Below are 17,693 nucleotides of genomic sequence, written 5' to 3'. Positions count from 1 at the left end.
GCATTGTTTTTGGCAAGAACGTCTGGCTATTGGAGGTTACACACACTCGGTGTGAAAACTTGAAATATTTGGCCTGATAAAAACATTTTGCTTTCATGTCGTCTCTCGAGAAACTTATTTTTCTTCACACCAAGACAAGTTTTGATAATTGCTAACGTTTACCTGAAGCACGTATGCATAAGTGCAGCAGGAAGACGGAATCGTTCATTGGATGAGCTGAGCAATTAGTCAGAAGAGCCTGGAGCCTATTAACAAAAATGTTAAATGTATGAATTAAGTTTGTGTTTATTTTTTAATTTTTATTTTAATATACCTCCATGATCTAATATTTTTTCTTTTTTTTTTGGCCTTGTTTCAGTCCGTTCAGTTACATTTTATAACTAGTTGCTTGACATTTGATTTTATGCTTATGTGTACGGTTCATTTAGTTTTTATAAAGTAAAACAGTTTTAGTAAAACCAAAAACGTCTCTACAAACTTTTCAGGACAAATTTCATTTGAAATCAAGGATTTATTTCACAAGGGCAAATCAGTGTGGATTAAACAGGTTAGTTATACGTTGCTGGCTAGTGTGCTAAAAGGAAGCAGATGAACAAAGAATGGTTTTCAGAACACGAGCATACTTTAAAACAAAAACAAAAAAAAACTCAAATGTCAGGTGCTGGTAGTCATTCTGTGAAACATGCAAAGGACACAAAGCATCATGACTATCCAAAATTGAAACAAAAACAAGGCAAAAATAAGTAACACTTTGCCAAAAATGTTGGCCGCCGATACCACGTCGAAGGTCTCCCTCTGTCCCGCTCCAGAGGCGTCTCGACTGCCACGACAAAAAACCGGAACTATTTGGATGACCAGTGTGTGCGCCAACCGCTTCACAACACCATCCCGCCGCCCATCATCTCCATCCTCTGAGAGAACACACAGTTGATGCGATTCAATTTCCCCCTCAATCTTGAAATAGTGACATGTGAGTGGCTTTTCTGTTACATTTTCAAGCAGTCCAATTCAGTTCAACATTTATATGGAGGTCATAAGTGACATCTGCTACACTACCTGAGCAGGCTCAATGAAAGCCAGCCAATCGGACGAATGCGTAGGCAGCAGCCCCATCGATTGACACTTGTAGACGGCCAACGCCGAGCCCAACAGGTTACCCACTAGGTAGACCAGTCCCTGAAGCCACTGCTGACTGGAGCTCTCCAACAGCTTGAAAGCTGTTCAAGACACGAGAGGAAGACAAGTAGAAGATGACAAGGTAAGCCCTCTACCGCCATCTTCGGCACTCACTGGCTGACATAGACATCAGAGCCTGTATGGGCCTCCAGGCCATCATGCACACCATCATGATGGGAAAGATGGAGATGGTGTTCCCCGACATGTACATGATGAACAGGTTCATGGGGATCTGTTTGAGAGGGCCCAGTGCCACATCCCAGCATCGCTGTCAAGATAGGAGGAGCTCGGTCAACAACCCACTGATAGAAAAAAATCAAACGCTTAGGCCTCCTTATCCAGACTCACCTTCTCCACCAGGTTCTTGTCCGTCTCCTGGATGCTGGTGTCGGGAACGGGCTTCTCCGAATAGCCGATGGGATAAACAACATCTCCCTGGCCAGCTTGGCGGTCGCTACGACACCTAGAGCAAAGCGGTGTCGCCGTCATCTTAACTAAAAAGTCCACCTAAATCGTGTTCATAATCAGTGTAGCAATTAACTTTTCGACATTTGTGTAACCAACAGCTGTAAAATATCTGAGTACCTGTCCGGGGTGCAACAAGGGTCTATTTTAGAAACACTCGTTTTTCTCAACTATTTCGGTACTGGTTTCAAAATCAGTTTTTTTTTTTTCATCTGTATGGGAGCAAGTCAGAGGAACAAAACAACTTCTAATAGGACACTTTGCAAAGCATTTTTCTGTTTGAAGTAACTGTCATCTGGATTGATAAAAACCTGTTTGTCAAAAAACCTTGATTGGATCGTCAATTACTTACGGATTTTTCTCTACGCGTAATCATAGTTTTTAAATTTACCTCGTGTTGCCTAAACTCAGCTCCAGAGCCCACTTCATCCTCCGGGAGCCGGCACCTCCTCTCGTAGACAAATGTCCCCCACCTTGTCCCCCGAGAGATGTCATGGCAACTGAATGGACCGCAAGATAGGCCTGATAAATATAAAACAGACACCTTCATTTGCAAAATGAATAAAAATACAGCGTATTTTAAGTTCCATGTTTTGTCGTCGAATGCATACGTTTCCACGGCTTTTACAGATCCGGAAGTACAGGTGACGTCATAGCGAAAGGTCGTGCTACTTTATTTCATTCCATGGCGACATTTACATATCAGATGCCACATCAGATGATTTTTGATCATTTTGCAGAAGTCGCCAGATCCGACGGAGTTTTATTCGGTTTGCTTGTCGCAATGGCATAGCCTCAATTAGCAACAGATGCTAGCATGCCACCAGGAGACAACCAAAACGAGCATGACCTCGCGAGAAAAGCCACGGTGAACGACAACTCAACTTTCGTGACTAAATGAGCCGTTCAATGCTACTAAACTTTCGTTCACCTTTAGAAAGAGTCCAAGGCGAGGCTGATGTTTCTTTTGGACGATGACAGGAGTCCACTCTTCTTCGCCGCTTACGGCGTAGCAATGAGGAGTCTGTCGCGCAATGACTCACAGTGTCCCTTGTGGGCTTTCTGGAGAACTACCGCTATCTCCACATCAAATGAGTTAATCACTTGACTTTTATCACACTTTTAATTTTTTGTTATTGCCGCGAGTGAATAAGTCAACCCATGAAGAATTCAAGTTTGGACATCATGGCTATATTAGTGCAAACATTTGAGACAGTGAAACATGACATCACACATGATAAAATGGCAGGTAGTAAACAAGTAAACATTATATCATCATCAGGCTTATGGGACATAACCAGGTGTACTTGTCACTTATACAGGCTGAGCTCAGGGCTGTGGTACAAACACATGTAAGCGTCGCACAGCAGCCGGCGAGCACGCTCTGGAAGGGAAACGGGGTCCACCCTGCTCAGCTCTTCCTCCGACAGGCTGAGGTAGCAGCCCACCTCGGGGCACGGCCTCACCAGGGGGACATTGAAGCCGTTCTCACCTCCTGAAAGAACATGCGGCCAGTTGATTTGGCTGACATGTTTTTTTTTGGACGGAATGAGCAGCTACTTTGCGTCTCACCTTGGCGGTCAGCCATGCTGTCAAAGAAGAGCCAATCGGAGGGCAGAGGCCCGTATTTGACGAAGCTGACGTAATGGCTGGTCTCGATACACGTCACGGCAAACAGAGACATCTGCTGGCGAGCGAAGTTAAGGGGCCCACTCCACGTTCCCTCGGGGACGCTCATCTCCAATGGGCAGTGAGACGTCCGCTTCTTGTGACTGTGAACCTGATGGGAAAGACACGGTGCTTACTTGCGAGACATCTCGCGGTCGGAGGCCGGCTTTGGCGCTGAGCCCACCTACCTGAGCGTTGCAGGTGTTGCAGTACTGTTTGAGGTGTCCCGGTGTAATTTCTTGGTCTTCATAACACTCGGCGCATTCCCACCGGGCTAAAGCCTGACAGATGCTGCACTGCCTCAAAGCTGTGCAGACGACATGTGCATTACATGCTAGTAAACCGGAGAATAAAAATATGACAATGAATCAATCATTAGGGTTGCACAAAGAAACATGATTTGTGGTGGTGTTGATCCGCACGAGAATATGAAAGCAAAACTGGTAGAATTTGAACTGAAATGTCACATTGGGGACTTGCGGTATAGTTTGAAATTTGTAATGTGTCAAAAATTCCCAAGTTGATGGAAATTGACTGTCAACCTTTTCCACCCAACTGAACATTGAGATCAATTTTGAGTTACTGTCATCCAGCAGGTCTGTGATGTCCAGGCTGAGGGTGGGCAAGATCACGTCAAACATCTTAAAGTCCTTCCCAAAGCGAGGCATGAGCAGAAGGAGGCAGGACGGAGCCTGTGGCGAGGGTCAAATACAGGAAAAGGATTTTACCAGATGTGACGCCGTGCCTCTGCTTACCTCAGCTAACTTCAGTCCGGCGTGGAGGAAGGAGGACTCTAGCAAGGTCTGGACGCTGGCGACCTTCAAGGGCATAAACAACGGTGAGGGCAGCAAAAGGGACGCGTCTGCAGGAGAGGGCGAACGAGGAACGTGGGGCGGGAAGAGCTGGTACAGGTGACACTCCTGCGGCTTTTGAGACAACGATCTAGGTCGGTACAAAGAAGTCACAGAGGTCATTCATCCCATGAAGAAAATTAAACTGTCACTGCGGCAATAGAAAAGAAAAAAAAAATGATGCTTGATGCTAATAAATAATGGGGAGAAGAAAAATCATGAGGAAGAAAGGAGCGAGGAAGCGTGGCATACCTGATCTTGAGGAGCGGCTCGACGCAGAGAAGCTGGAAGAGCTTGTTGAGGAACTCCTCCGGATCTGGACAGACATGAAAGGAGGAGCGGTGTGGTGGCATTCCTGGCGCGCAAATAGGAAGTGTGCGGCCTTGCGACTCACATACCTTTCTCCTGGTTGGTGAAGCCTGCGTCTTGATTGGCCGCCTCCAACAATCGCCTCAAGGCCATGGTCTTGCTGGCGCACACGTAGCCGTACCTGCAAAACAGACAGACGGGAATTGTAGCAGTGATTGCCTTATGGCAAAGGTTGGTCGAGGAATAAGCGACTGCGGTCTAGCGGAAGGTGCATGTGTCAAGCTGATCAGGGTGACAGGCGAACCTGCGCAGGGGGTTGACGATCTCGCAGCGCAGCAGGTCCTGAGCTTGACCGGAGCTCGGATCCGCTCGCGTGTCGTCCGAGGGCCAGAACAGCAACCAGTCTGCCGAGCTACAGCAGGAGAAGAGGCTGCCGAGCGAGACGGAGTGAGGCGCAATAGAAGCTACTATGAACGGCAGAGCTTAGTCCGCATGGCACCTGAACAGCGTGGCGTCCAGGTAGCAGGAGTTGAGGTGACCCTGGATGCCTTTCTTCCAGCCCTGATAGAGTTCCTTGGCCTCGTCCCCTTCGGTGGGAAGAGTGTCATCTTCCACGCGCTCGCTACCCCACTCGGCAAAAGCTGCCCGGCCGGAGCCAAAAGACAGAAAAGCCTTTCACTCACTTGCTACGCAGAAAGTGCACAACCTATTCACCTATGGAGTTGCAGCGCTCCACTTGGTTGACACGAGCTTCGGGAGCGGGGAATCTGGAATCCCGCCGACAGTTAAAGAGCTTGACGAAGAGCCCCTTGTTTGGCGGGCAGCGGAAGTAGCGCTCGCCGAGGTAGGTGCCGTCGGACCCTGCCGACACTTCCTGCTCCTGCGTGGGCAAAAGCAAATATAGTCAACCTGTGGAAACACCAAAGTGTTTTTCCAATTTGAAACGAGGTCAATTTACCAACTCGATGCCCGCCACCACCTCGTAGACCCCCTCGATGCGTCCAATCCAGCGAATCACACCGTAAAGCGGCGGATCATTCACTTCCACCATGGAGCCCACCTCCAGGACTTCCCTATCATCCACGGCCTCTTCTCGGTCCACATCTGGCGAAATGGGCGGCGAGGGCGGCGCGTGCATGCCGTTTGCGCGCGGTGCCACCGCCAGGTCGAAGGGTTTGGGAGGCGGCTGCGGCGGCGGGAGCGGGGGCGGAGGCAGGGAATCATAGGCCGGCTTTGGTGGTGGGAGAGGAGGAATGGATTTAAAGGGTTTTACGGCGGGTGGCAACAGGGCCACTTTGGAGGCGGAGGTGGGTGCCAACGCAGGGGGCAGTTTGGGGGCAGGTGGCGAAGTCTTTATGATGGATTTGAGGACTTGGGCGGGAGGGATGGCACCATGCGGCGACTCTGACGACAACAGTGAGCCGTTATTTGTAAACAATTCAACAAAAAGCAGGGCACGAAGCCTTTGTTAATTCATTATGGTTGTAGTGTCAAATTCAAGGCCCAGAGGGGAGATCTGGAAGAAGAAAAAAAAAAAAAAACTACCTGGGGACACTTTAGAGGACAGCACCAGTTTTCCATACAGGGCAGAAGGAATTTGGCAGAGCTTCTCTCCTCTGTAGAGGCCATCCCAGTTGCCGGTGGGAGTGTCCTGAAACATAAAACGGCAAATGATTAACACTTTGGCCATGGATTAAAACATGTCAGCAATGTCTGAAGCAACTAACCAGCAAGATGCCCACGTAAATTGAATACGAGGGCTGACGGGGTAGCGGCCCACAGAAGCGCACCTCTCCACTCACGGCCAAACTATCCACGGTGACCCGCTGACCTACATCGAATGGCAGGGGAGTCGGATGATGAGTTCTGGTAGGCGCCTGCTCGTCCGATCCGCTGGAATTCTGAGAGTGAGTGGGAATTGAGGCTAGAGGCAGGTGGACGCCGCCGGGCGGCTGGACGTGTGTGAGGCGACTGTCGTTGTGAAGGTTGCGGACGGTGCTGCGGCGGGGGGGCTTCTTTCTTTCTAGGCCGTCCGCCTCGTTGCCGCTGGACCAGTGTCTGACTTTGATGTGGCTGACTGGCAAGAAGGCAGCGGAGCCGTCGGGGCAGTTGAAGTGCCCGCCGCCAGTGCCCTTGCCTTTGCCCACCGCGGAGCCCTGCGCCCGCAAAGAGCCGATTGAACCACCTGACTAATAAAAGATTAAACAGAAGCGACATTGTACGCTCACGACTTTACCTTGAGTTGCACCCCAAAATACTGAGGTCTGCTCCCTTCCGTCAGCGGCCCGACATATTTGAGTTCGGCCTCGGAGAGCTCGTCCGCTTGGTCCATTTGGACCCACAGGGGCGTGCCAACGGGCAAGTTGGCCAATTCGTACAGCTTCTCACGATTGCCTGGTCGGGGGATGGAGGACATGACAAAAGCTCCTGTTGAACATTTCTGCGGTCCGTTCATAACTTACGTAGTAGTTCCAGGCGAGCCTCTTGGACCACAGGCTCCAACAGGCCGACACAGTCAGTTGGAACTTCAAGCAGGATCCTTTTGTCCAGTTGTACCATTATGTCAAGTTCCAGCACCTGAAGTAAACCAAGAGGGGACACAACTATTAGACATAATTACACCCTAAGTACCTGTAGCTACAGAGGAAGTGTGAAAATATTTCAAAATGATGCTCACTGTTACCTTGACATACAGAAAATCAACACTACTCCGACTCGATTGCCTGTCCAAGCACATGACCCCCCGCGGAAGCACAATGGTACCTTCCGAATGCCCCTGGACTCGTTGTTCGGTCGACAGTAAGAATACTTTTGGGGGGCGTCCTTTCCTTCTTGGGTCATGGGGTCCTGACATATTTCGTCTGGTTACTCGCAGCTGGTCAAAAACGAAAGGAAAGTTTTTACTTATGCTTTTCGATGAATCGGTGAGCCCGAACTCCACGATCCGACTAATCGCAATACAGGTTCACATTCATCGTGCCAGACATTTTTCACCTTTCGTTAAGATTGCCTGTGACAAGGAATATCAAAGTGACACATTCTTAGTACAAAGATAGAGGTTTTCGCAGGTTAAAAAACGTATTTTCGAAGAACTTACCAACTCAAGTGTCAATCACTCAAAAGTCAGGAACTCTCACAACAAACCCAACGATAAAGCCGGAAGAATGGAGACTGCCAGCAGTGCCAACCAATGAAAAGACAGAAAAGTTCCACAGCCAATAAAGTTAAAGATGGGCGGTTCTAAAAAAAAACAAAAAAAAAAAAAAAACGAAAAGGCTTCTTCAGTCAAATAATTCAATAAAACCACCAATATTTTGTTTATTAAACGCACATAATAGATTATTTTACCTTGAAATGAATGGGCATTTTAAATCTGTTTCCACTCATCTATGAAATCAATTTTAGATACACCAACCAAATGCTATGGAACAAAAGTACATTTGCTTATATATGCACAGAATACATCATATGCCTTTATTTATAGTTTAACTTAATTAGTTCATAAATAGTAGTTTCACATTGTGTACAACATCAATATCTAAAAACATAAAATATACATAATCTAATAGATATTTGCATTGCATTTATAATCTAACAGCAACTTCCAACGCTTCATTGGTGTGGTGCCAACAGTATTTTGTAAAGTGTGTACCTGAAAGCAATGGTTGAGTGAAAGTGCAAGTATCTTTACAGAAAAGAACATTGGTAAAAGTTGGTCATTTTGTAGAAAATCACTTGAGTACAATTTATTTATATAAAATGTACTTACGATATTGGATGTATTAAAAAAAAAAGTAGTCGTATTTTTCATGACGTTTTTATCTATTTCAATATAATTTATTATTATTTAATAATATTAAATATTAGAATCGTTTTCTTCAGTGGTCTGCATATTGGGCCCACGTGAGTAAAGTTACCCAGGTCATCGCACGGCACTGGTGTTGTGTGTGAATCACTGAATTAAATGTGGTCTTACATTTAAAATAAAATCAAAATATTTGTTGAGGTGGCACTAATGGTGTAAAGACTTTCAGAACCACTGATGCAGACAATTTCACATTCAACACAAATTATCCTTCATGTAAATCAGTAAACTGTCATTGATCTGATGTTTGGGGGGAAAAAAGTATTCATATGCAAATACAGCCAAAGTAACATGATCATTCAACTGATCAGGATCATATTTAGTGTCTCATGCCAAGACGGCAGGCAGTCGGCAGCAGGGCGAGACGGTGGCACCGTCGCCATAGCCAGCACGAGACGGCAACAGGCTCCTCGCGAAGGTCTGTTTCAAACCGCACCGACTACAGACTGCGGTGGTCAGAAGTCCGGAGATGACTGCTCTGCATTGACGAAGAACGTGGTCAGTTCACCTTTGCCCTTGACGTTGATGACTCCTCGGCGCGTGACGCCGTAGCCCACACTCTGGACCACCTGGGCTGTTTCCTCTGTGACCTAGACACAAAGACGGGAGCGGTCAAGCTGGGCAAGGAGACGAGTTAGTGGCGAGTGGACTGACCTGGATCTTGTCCAACACTCCCGTACTGTCCATCCTGCTGGCCACGTTGACCGAGTTTCCCCAGATATCGTACTGCGGTTTATGAGCCCCGATGACTCCGGCAATGACCGGGCCCTGGTTTATTCCTGACGATAGATATTGAGCAGTCAATTCTTTCATTGCAGATTAAAAAAATGGATGTTCAAAACCTGTCAATTTGGAGATCATGACAGCGGGGAAATGGTCTCACCGATCCGCAGTTTGAAGTTGTTGAAGCAATCGGTGTTGATGTGCTCCAGACTGCTCATTAAAGCAAAGGCAAACTCCACCATGGAGCGCACGTGACTGTAGGACAAGTCGCATTCCTGCAAAGGGAGCCGGAAAGAGGTGGTTTCAGGTATCAGAGGATGTGATCCTTTGTGACCAATATACCTTTCTGTCATCTGAAGATTGCGTCAGCCCCGTAGCCGCCATGTACGTGGTGCCGATGGTCTTGATCTTCTCCACCGAAGAAAATTTCGGTTTGGATAGAAGCTGGGCAACCGAGTGACACAAAAGAAGGTGAAGCCGGGCGTACGTTTTGGATAAAAACCTTCCGACTTTACCTCGTCAAAGGTGATGATGATCTCGTTGAGTAAACGTAAACACTCCAGACCGTCTCTGTTGGCGCTGCTCTCGCTGTAGAACTCTTTAAACTGAGGCACGGAGGCGAACATGATGCACACGCACTCGTACGACTGACTGTACAGGTCCTGAAATCAAAGACAGGCCATCAAATTTCAGCGGCAAGTCAAATTGATTTTTATAGCGCCAATTCGGAATAGAAATAATAAGCACAGCGTTTGTCAAAAACAACCGTTACATTCTCAGGATAGTTTCAAAAAGAAAAATGAATGAATCACCTGATTACGGACAGTTTTTTCCATGAAGAAGGACGCCACATGAAACGGCATGACGTTATGGAGGAGAAGCTTGTTGACATTCTCCACGGTCTCCATTTCCTCTTGTTCCAACTTGAAACAGTGTTCCAACAGGAAATCCACGCGGCAGCCCAGCTCATCCTGATTAAATGATTGACTGAATGTTTTACTTTGAAAAAGGAAGTGACGCACGCACGGACGCATCCACGCACCTGTCTGGCCAGTATGAGGCAGACAATATAAAAAATGACCAACCAAACCCCAGACATGATCTGAGGGTCCTTCAGCACACCGGGCCTGGGAAGGGAGGCACAGATGGAAATGAATCAGAGAGCATCATTCCAAGGCGCACCTCGTGGGTGGCTGTCAGAGAAGACCGCTCGCTCACTTGATGGTGTTGTTGTACAGCAGGTCGACGAGGCAGAACGAGCGGTCGGCGTACACGTGGAGGAAGAGGGCCAAGTAAACCACCACGGCCAGCGTGAGGAGCAGAGCCTTCACCGACAGACATATCCTGACAAAGACGACGACTCCGAGCATGGCCAGCAAGCAGCAGTACAGGTAGTACTGGATGGATGGATGGATGGATGGATGGATGGATGGATGGATGGATGGATGGATGGATGGATGGATGGATGGATGGATGGATGGATGGATGGATGGATGGATGGATGGATGGACGGACGGACGGATAGAAAGACAGTTTAAGCATGTATTCTACATTTTGATTTATCCGTGTACTCTTAATTCTTTTACGAGTCAAGATTAAAAAGTGCCGAAGACTTATCGCGTTAGTCAGATCTACAACAAATGCTCAAATGTTTGCACACCATAAGGAGCCTACATGCTCATTGGTAACTCACAGGTGTAATGTGGAGTTTGAGACCCTCCAGCGCGCTCCTGTCGCTAATTTCCGTGCAGTTGCTTCCTGGGATGAAGACCTGAGGAAGTGCAATAAAAAAATTAAAAAAAAAAAGGAATAACTAAACGTGGGAATGCTGCCGCCAACGTTGCTAATGTGGCAAAATAATTTCCACAAGACGAAGATGATACTCAATGATTTGCTATCAAACAGAGTGTCATGATAAAATGCCCTCTCACTTATTTCTTTTTTTAACAAGAAGATAAGTAATAACTTTGCTCGGAGGCCGGTATGCATCAATTCTATTTCTCTTCATTTCAAAATCGATCCTTGCGCTGCTTCACAAACAGGCTGGAAATGAATCAAGTTTATGAAGAGAGGTTCCACTGTATAATTTGGAATGAAAGCAAAAAGGCTCACAAAGTTGAGGATGGCCATCAGCAGCGTGATGAGCAAACTCAAGCACACGATAAACAACCGCAGCGCCGCCCTGGTGGAGACCCCAGGAGAAAATCCTGATATACAATTATTGCACGTCTTGGAATGCCATTTCTGAAGACAAAACAGAAAGGAAAATAAATATTAAATACCCATTGTCATATTTCTTGTTTTGGTGAGTTTGACCAAGCATACCTGCATGTAGCCACAGAACGTGATGGACAAAAGAAGCACCATCACAGCAAATGTGGCGCTGTAGGACACGGCCAATTCAAAGTTCCTGGCAAGTACGCAAACACATATTTGTAAGACAAAAAAAAACCCCAAAACACACAAATCCACTCTTGCGAATAATATGGCGGGGCGTCACTCACCTGTCAGAAACAAGTATCTGGACAGCAAAAAGGGTGACAAAGACGAAAGCGAGGCAACTCATGGACTGGTGTAAGCCTTTCACTTCCGACAGGCGAAACTGTAACAAATACGAGACGTGAGATCAAGACGCCACAGAGGCCGGCTTCCTCACTTCCTGTTGGACGAGTGGCACGACCTGCTTCTCCAGGCGCACGTCATTGAACAACAGCGTCAGACAGTTGAGTCGCTTGGCCCTCCTCCTGCGGAACACACGCACATACAGATCAGAGAGAGACAGCGAGAGGCAACGAGAGATTTGGAAAAACCTCAAAACTACCCTGCGGTGTCCATCGTGTCCAGCGACCCCCTCACGCAGTGATCTACAAACAAACTGAGACAAAAAAAAAACGGCTACATTACAGAGGAAACATTCTGGGCATGTTTTGGTGAGTAGTTATTTTGCTTCTGCATTAAAAACCTCAAGCAAGCATACCTGGATGGGCTGTTCTGACAAAGTGGTCTTTCCTGAGGCAGACAGAAATTTTCCAATCACGACACATGATGGCAAAAAGTGGCGCTTGTAGCGTGTGCTCAACATACAGCGGACGACTGCTGCTGGTTCACGGTGACCTCGTTGATCTTCTTGGACAACTCAGCTTGATGGTTGTTGAGTTCTGCAAAGGGTCGGACGTTCTGCCACGACTGAAGGTACATGCGCATGGACGCCCGTTGCCTGTTCTCGACTGTGCCAAGAAGGTTGCCGGCCTAGGAAATAAAAAGCCACGCCGTCACACTCTCGCGTGTCCCGCCGCAGAATGCTGCACCGACGCCAACCGTTTGCGCTCTTTGGAGCGAGCGCTCCGAGTTGTTGGGGTCCAGCACCAGGTAGGTTTGTCTCCCTTGAAGAAGAGGATCCCGACTCCCCCCGTCGCCATCCTCCACTTGGAACGCTCCGTTCAAGTGTTGCAGAGTCTCTTGAGTGATGTGAACCCGCCTAGTAGATGGGAAAATCACACGTTTGTTGCCTTTCATTACAGAAAAGCCAAAAGGCGACTATCCCCACTCACCCGGGAACACCTCCAGACTCCATGTGATTGGCTAGCGTAACGTCATGTGACCAGACGTCGTACTGCCATTTTTGCAAGCCGATCACGCCCGAGAGCACGTTGCCCGTGTGCACGCCAACACGCATGCTGAGTTCTACTCCGGTGGCCTCTCGAAGTTTACTGAAATCCAAGAAAAGGTGAATAGTTGAAGCTTGACACTGAACGATGGACACCTTGCTGTCCGTGAATAATTGACGCCCAGTACAACAACAAAAAATGACAATGTGAAGTTCTTTTTTTTTTCTTTCTCTAAACAAATCAAAAATTTGCAAAAGAATTCAAATGGAGCAAACAACAAAGTGAGAAAGGTTGGAGCAAGTATAGGATGTAAAGAGGAAGTTGATGGTCTCGCCATGCAAATGAGCCAACCTGATAGCGGTGCACATATCCAAACCCATTTGAACACAGTTGCTGGCGTGCGTGGAGATCGGGTCGGGCAGACCCGACACGCAGTAGTAGCAGTCGCCCAAGATTTTAATGCGAAGGCAGCTGTTTTTCTGTACAGAGTAACAGCATATGTGGCAAATGTAATGGCGTGCCTTCAAACAAACACACACACACACACACACACTCTTGGACTGGACATGGCGATACCTGGGCGATGTCGTCAAACCTGCCGAAGAGCTTGTTGAGGACAGCGACAAGCTCCTCTGGTGAGCAGCTGCTGGCGAGCCTGGTGAAGCCCACAATATCTGCGTACAGAATGCTGGACACACACACACACACACACACACACACACACACATTACACAAGATGGAAAGCAGAACAGCTTTTGGACGGTTTCCCTCCTCACCTGACGTCTTTGTGCTGCCGTATGTAGAGGCTGTGGAAGTTGCGTTTATTTTCTTTCTCTTCGATGGGCTTGGTCAGCCTCTTGATCGCCTCCGTTTTCAGCTCTATGGCGATGTAACGCGGCAACACCGACAGCAGAAGACGCTCCTAGAAAGAACGAACAACCGTCTTTTTTTCAGCGTCTCGCTCACGAGTCGTTCAATCTGGCAAACCGGCTGCCATCAAACCTGTTGATATTTCCTGATTTCCTTCTGGGAGCGGACAGCGCTGAATTGCTCTCTCTTCCGATTGGATTTCCTCAGATCGTTTTCGGTGGTCCACAAATGGAAGACCCCGATGCAGTTCACGCACAAGAACAGTATGCCGTTTGCCACCAGCTGAGGTCCAAACGATGGATTAACACGAGTGCAAATGGTAAAAGTGGGTCAAGTTGATTGAAAATATCGTCCCGGTAACCCTTCTCAACTTGGACGCACCTGCACAGCCAAGTCCGGCGTCTCCGGCCTCGTGACCGAGACATAAACACTGATGATGATGATGTGTGAAACGCTGGTCCAAATCCCAACTATGAGAGCCCAGGCCAGTGAAAGCGGCAAAACAGTGTACACGCTCAGGGACAGGAAGAGGAAGAAGGCCACCTGAGGAGGACGGAGGGATGTGAGTTTCTTTCAAAATGGGCTGGGTCACTTAACTTCTCCCCACCTGCTCCCACGTTGTGACGGGTCCTCCGGTGAAGATGAAAACAATGGCTGTCATGTACAGCGTTCCCCAGACAAAGAGGGCCAGGGCACCAGCGCAGCGCCTCACGGTGGCCAGCCAAGGCAGGCACACCAGCAGGACGGCGCTCAGACACAGGACCACCCCTAACACCGACAGAGCCCCCACGTGGACTTCCACGTTCTGTGCACCAAAGTGAACAATTTTAATTTAATCGAGCGGCAAAACAGTTTGCAAGGTTGACATCTATTTTGTTTTCTGCACATGTTAAAGTAGCATTTGTTGGAAGGGTTAGAATAACAATAGCACCTATGCTAATTCACATTAGCTTGACTATGGATTTTTGTGTTATATGTTAGCATGAAGCTAGCGGATATTTGTTACCATATGTTTGGTTGAACACTTTGGTGTTTAAACCATTTTTAATTCTCTTTTGCATTATTTGCAAGTTGTACAGTAAAGGTCAAGTCAAACTAGACGGGACGGGGGATGACTGTATTGACACCCCCCTTGATGCCAGACAAACAGATGGACAGACGGATGGACGGACACACACACACACACACACACACACACGCACACACACACACACACACACACACACACACACACACACACACACACACACAAAACTGCAGTTTCTCACCCTTCCCATGGCTGGAATGAGGACGATGATGGCTATACAAAATGCCAAAGACAGCACCAGTCCAGACAACATGGCCGGTGTCTCCTCCCCACACTGCAAACAGCCCCTGTGAACGGACCTATAGCAGCAGCAGACTGCTTCCGCCACAGTGGGCCGCGACGGTGGGCTTCCATTCTCGTCTTCATGCTCCGCCGAGTCCTTAGGTGAGCTGCCGTTGTCCTTTTTCGTCCTCGATTTGATTTTTCTCCTTTTATTGAACTGATTCCCTTGTGGAGTATGTTCCGAGAGGATGTCAGAAAAGCCAGAGTTTCTACTGAGGTCGTCACTGAAAGCAGTGGTGGCGTAGCTGGGGCTGGAGCCGGCGCCGCCATAGCCCGAGTCGACGGCCCCGCTCTCGGCCGTCCTGCTCGACAAAGAATCCCCCAGCAGATGTTCGGGTAGCTGGACGGACGCTTGACTTTGTGAGAGTTCTGACTGGCTGCCCGACAGTCCTTCAACATCAGCGGTGTCTGCAATGTGGCCAAGTTCCAGCGTATTGATTCCAGTTTGGGCCACGCCATTAACCTGCAATGCTGCTGCCGCTTGTTGCTCAGGCCGCATCTTCTACTGGACTCTTCAGCGCTCGTCTGCCCTTGAGGAAGTCCGGCCGATGTGCTCCTGTGGAAACACAATCCAGTGACTTCCCCATGTCATCTTTTCACACTGCAGTGAGGGGTGGCTAAACTTTTTCTTTCAAGGGCCACAGACAGGAAAATCAAAGGACTGGAAGGTGGAATCTAACCCTATAAACTGTGAGGCGGACGTGATAACCAGTGGCCCATCGTGCCACCTTATAAAATATCAATTTATTAAAAAGAAAACTACTCCGTGATAAAGCAATAAAAGGCTTTCTAAAGATATTTAGGTGGCCGGTTGCCCTGTGTCAGACTACGATAGATCCGTCCCTGTAGTGAGCAGCAGCAGAATATGGGATTCTACTTTACATTCAGAACCAAAACGAGCAATCTGAACTAAAATGACTTTGACATAGAGCAGAAAGTAGAGAAAACGATCGCAATTCCGGGGTGCGTCTTCATGATGAATGAAAACAAGGAAGTAAGAGGAGGCTGAATTTCTCCTTCTGTTTCTTGCAAATGTCTTTGTTGTCCATCCAATGGTGCATGTGTGCGTGTGCGTGTGAGAGAGAGAGAGAGAGAGAAGAGAGAGAGAGAGAGAGAGAGAGAGAGAGAGAGAGAGAGAGAGAGAGAGAGAGAGAGAGAGAGAGAGAGAGAGAGAGAGAGAGAGAGAGAGACAGAGAGAGAGACCGAGAGAGAGAGAGAGCAGTGCTTAGTACAGCGTTCCTCGTTGGTGCTGTTGATCCCCCCACACTGAATACTCAACCATCGATGGACGACGTTGAAGTCTTGTCGCAAAAGAAGGTCAACAAAAGCGAGATCATAACAAACTCAAACCCTTAATTCTATGATAATGACGTCCTCCGCTTGCTTCTCTATTATGCTAAACTCGTTTGTCTGGCTTTTTTCTGTCACACACTCCATTCAGGTGTGTTCTGGAATGGCATGACAGTGACTCACCTTGACAATTTAGTCACAACCTAGCACGAATATCAGATACTTTCATCTTCCTTTGCTAGATTTCTAATCATAACGATGGCTATCATAAAATATTACCGTCAGCAACGACCATTTGAAACCGAGAACAGGCACAACAAAATAAAAAAAAAAGTTATTTCATATTGTTTGCGGTGTATGAGGTGTGTCAGAAAAGTTACAGGACTGGGGTCGTAAATTTGAAAATGTGGCAGTCAATCAACCGGCGTGACTACAAAGAGCGCCTGTGACATTTGGAAAGTTATGAATTTTGTCACCATGACAATGCACCTTTTTTTTTTTTTTTTTTTAATTAAGTAATGTGGGAATCAAAGTCACTGTACCTGCACACAACACAGCCATCCCCAAGGCATGAAGGTTGTCACCTTGACATTTCGCCGAGGATCAAACACTTCTTGGCTGTGCTGAAGCAACCTCATAACTAACTGACCTGGTTCTGTGTCATCAATGGGTACCGGATTAGAAGAGGCGGACGACATCAAGGTTGGCCCCAAAGACGGAGCTGGAGGGGGTTCCTGGAAGAATCCTTTCTGGAGTTTACGAAGGCATGGCAGGGAAGGCTGGAAAAAAAATTGGACTCAGAAGTTGTTCACAGTTAAGACTTTAAATGTGTCTCTGTTTTTGAAAGAGTCACATTCAAAATGACTACCACAGCACCTGTCATGCAGCGATACGTTTCAAGGATTAAACAGAAGCTTAATTGTACTGGATGTCTAATTATTGTCCATTACCTGTGGCGTCAAGCAGGTTTAGCCCACAAATGGAAAATGCACATCAGTAACATCTTCAGCCATGTTGGAAAGGAAAATATGACAAGGGATTACATCACCGATGAAAAGGGAACAAGTGCATCTTCGAAAAAAAATAATGTTGTGTACATAAAAGTACAACAACAACAACTTTCAAGCTAATAGCGTGACGGACCTGAATAAAACTTCACTTCCGTTGTACTTTTTTTTTCCAAAGACAATCAAGACATTCTTGACATTGAACGTGAGTGTTGTCCAGTTACCTTACCTCGTGACACACGTTCAATTTAGTCATATTCCTCTTGCAACAGCTTGATTTCTGGCCAAAAATCGACCAAACAAACCCATTGCTCTAATAATAAACTCGCTTTTAAAACGCCATGAGAACAACCGAGAGCGATCCGGCAGGTGAGCGAGAATTCCGACACGAATGTACACACACGCACACACAAGCTCTTTATTCCGTTGTTGAGCTGGGCGGGTGAGTGCGCGTGCACGACGCCAAATTTGCGAGCGCTTTCAGCTAGCAAT

At 47.4% G+C, this 17,693-nt stretch overlaps 3 protein-coding genes and 1 long non-coding RNA gene across 7 annotated transcripts; 1 reads left to right on the top strand and 3 right to left on the bottom strand.

Annotated features, from left to right (window-relative positions):
* Positions 1 to 491: 491 nt before the first annotated feature.
* On the bottom strand, positions 492 to 2,731 carry emc4 (ER membrane protein complex subunit 4). Of its 3 annotated transcripts, none has more exons than XM_049741809.1 (6): positions 2,573 to 2,731; positions 2,033 to 2,163; positions 1,525 to 1,639; positions 1,291 to 1,444; positions 1,057 to 1,217; positions 492 to 911 (listed from the first exon to the last, which is right to left on the bottom strand). In XM_049741809.1, exons 2-6 carry the CDS (start codon positions 2,134 to 2,136, stop codon positions 876 to 878), a joined length of 570 nt encoding a protein of 189 aa, XP_049597766.1. In that variant the 5' UTR covers positions 2,137 to 2,163; positions 2,573 to 2,731; the 3' UTR covers positions 492 to 875. The 3 variants fall into 3 exon arrangements, with proteins under 3 accessions (XP_049597766.1, XP_049597785.1, XP_049597776.1); XM_049741828.1 differs by having other exon boundaries at positions 2,033 to 2,141; positions 2,573 to 2,705; XM_049741819.1 differs by lacking the exon at positions 2,573 to 2,731 and adding an exon at positions 2,253 to 2,476.
* Positions 2,732 to 2,810: 79 nt separating this feature from the next.
* cyld3 (cylindromatosis (turban tumor syndrome) 3) lies at positions 2,811 to 7,687 on the bottom strand. Its single transcript, XM_049741549.2, has 17 exons — positions 7,567 to 7,687; positions 7,153 to 7,344; positions 6,932 to 7,046; positions 6,706 to 6,863; positions 6,197 to 6,625; positions 6,015 to 6,120; positions 5,428 to 5,873; positions 5,184 to 5,349; positions 4,969 to 5,110; positions 4,774 to 4,899; positions 4,559 to 4,650; positions 4,413 to 4,476; positions 4,065 to 4,251; positions 3,893 to 4,001; positions 3,498 to 3,616; positions 3,214 to 3,421; positions 2,811 to 3,136 (listed from the first exon to the last, which is right to left on the bottom strand). Exons 2-17 carry the CDS (start codon positions 7,321 to 7,323, stop codon positions 2,952 to 2,954), a joined length of 2,823 nt encoding a protein of 940 aa, XP_049597506.1. The 5' UTR covers positions 7,324 to 7,344; positions 7,567 to 7,687; the 3' UTR covers positions 2,811 to 2,951.
* Positions 7,688 to 7,773: 86 nt separating this feature from the next.
* LOC125981495 (adenylate cyclase type 2) lies at positions 7,774 to 17,618 on the bottom strand. Of its 2 annotated transcripts, none has more exons than XM_049741544.1 (28): positions 17,431 to 17,618; positions 17,145 to 17,197; positions 16,737 to 16,973; positions 14,804 to 15,460; positions 14,143 to 14,340; positions 13,917 to 14,078; positions 13,668 to 13,817; positions 13,442 to 13,587; positions 13,242 to 13,353; positions 13,017 to 13,144; positions 12,609 to 12,767; positions 12,376 to 12,535; positions 12,142 to 12,306; positions 12,035 to 12,066; positions 11,879 to 11,932; positions 11,738 to 11,801; positions 11,562 to 11,659; positions 11,383 to 11,467; positions 11,170 to 11,301; positions 10,751 to 10,828; positions 10,276 to 10,454; positions 10,100 to 10,184; positions 9,870 to 10,028; positions 9,573 to 9,719; positions 9,400 to 9,501; positions 9,218 to 9,332; positions 8,989 to 9,113; positions 7,774 to 8,924 (listed from the first exon to the last, which is right to left on the bottom strand). In XM_049741544.1, the coding sequence occupies exons 4-28, from the start codon at positions 15,401 to 15,403 to the stop codon at positions 8,790 to 8,792; spliced, it is 3,570 nt and encodes a 1,189-aa protein (XP_049597501.1). In that variant the 5' UTR covers positions 15,404 to 15,460; positions 16,737 to 16,973; positions 17,145 to 17,197; positions 17,431 to 17,618; the 3' UTR covers positions 7,774 to 8,789. The 2 variants fall into 2 exon arrangements, with proteins under 2 accessions (XP_049597501.1, XP_049597500.1); XM_049741543.1 differs by having other exon boundaries at positions 16,844 to 16,973.
* LOC125981834 (uncharacterized) lies at positions 11,721 to 12,905 on the top strand. The gene is made up of 2 exons (XR_007486176.2): positions 11,721 to 11,987; positions 12,076 to 12,905. It is a non-coding gene; the product is annotated as an uncharacterized lncRNA (long non-coding RNA).
* Positions 17,619 to 17,693: the final 75 nt, after the last annotated feature.

Source organism: Syngnathus scovelli, chromosome 1, assembly GCF_024217435.2.
Source record: "Syngnathus scovelli strain Florida chromosome 1, RoL_Ssco_1.2, whole genome shotgun sequence".
NCBI classification, from domain to species: Eukaryota; Metazoa; Chordata; class Actinopteri; order Syngnathiformes; family Syngnathidae; genus Syngnathus; species Syngnathus scovelli.
The sequence above is the reverse complement of the archived record's forward strand: the minus strand, read 5'-3'. Positions and strand labels throughout refer to the sequence as shown.

What these genes read in the sequence shown, in the direction of transcription:
- emc4 (XM_049741809.1), bottom strand. Translation starts at nt 2,136, where the DNA reads ATGACATCTCTCGGGGGACAAGGTGGGGGACATTTGTCTACGAGAGGA. An exon ending in CTGAGTTTAGGCAACACGAG is followed by an intron (nt 1,640 to 2,032) that starts GTAAATTTAAAA and finishes GCTTTGCTCTAG; the next exon opens with GTGTCGTAGCGACCGCCAAG. An exon ending in CTTTCATTGAGCCTGCTCAG is followed by an intron (nt 912 to 1,056) that starts GTAGTGTAGCAG and finishes GTGTTCTCTCAG; the next exon opens with AGGATGGAGATGATGGGCGG.
- cyld3 (XM_049741549.2), bottom strand. Translation starts at nt 7,323, where the DNA reads ATGTCAGGACCCCATGACCCAAGAAGGAAAGGACGCCCCCCAAAAGTA. An exon ending in ATTTTGGGGTGCAACTCAAG is followed by an intron (nt 6,626 to 6,705) that starts GTAAAGTCGTGA and finishes TTGCGGGCGCAG; the next exon opens with GGCTCCGCGGTGGGCAAAGG. An exon ending in CTTCACCAACCAGGAGAAAG is followed by an intron (nt 4,477 to 4,558) that starts GTATGTGAGTCG and finishes ATGTCTGTCCAG; the next exon opens with ATCCGGAGGAGTTCCTCAAC.
- LOC125981495 (XM_049741544.1), bottom strand. Translation starts at nt 15,403, where the DNA reads ATGCGGCCTGAGCAACAAGCGGCAGCAGCATTGCAGGTTAATGGCGTG. An exon ending in TCATTCCAGCCATGGGAAGG is followed by an intron (nt 14,341 to 14,803) that starts GTGAGAAACTGC and finishes TTTGGTGCACAG; the next exon opens with AACGTGGAAGTCCACGTGGG. An exon ending in CCGTCACAACGTGGGAGCAG is followed by an intron (nt 14,079 to 14,142) that starts GTGGGGAGAAGT and finishes CGTCCTCCTCAG; the next exon opens with GTGGCCTTCTTCCTCTTCCT.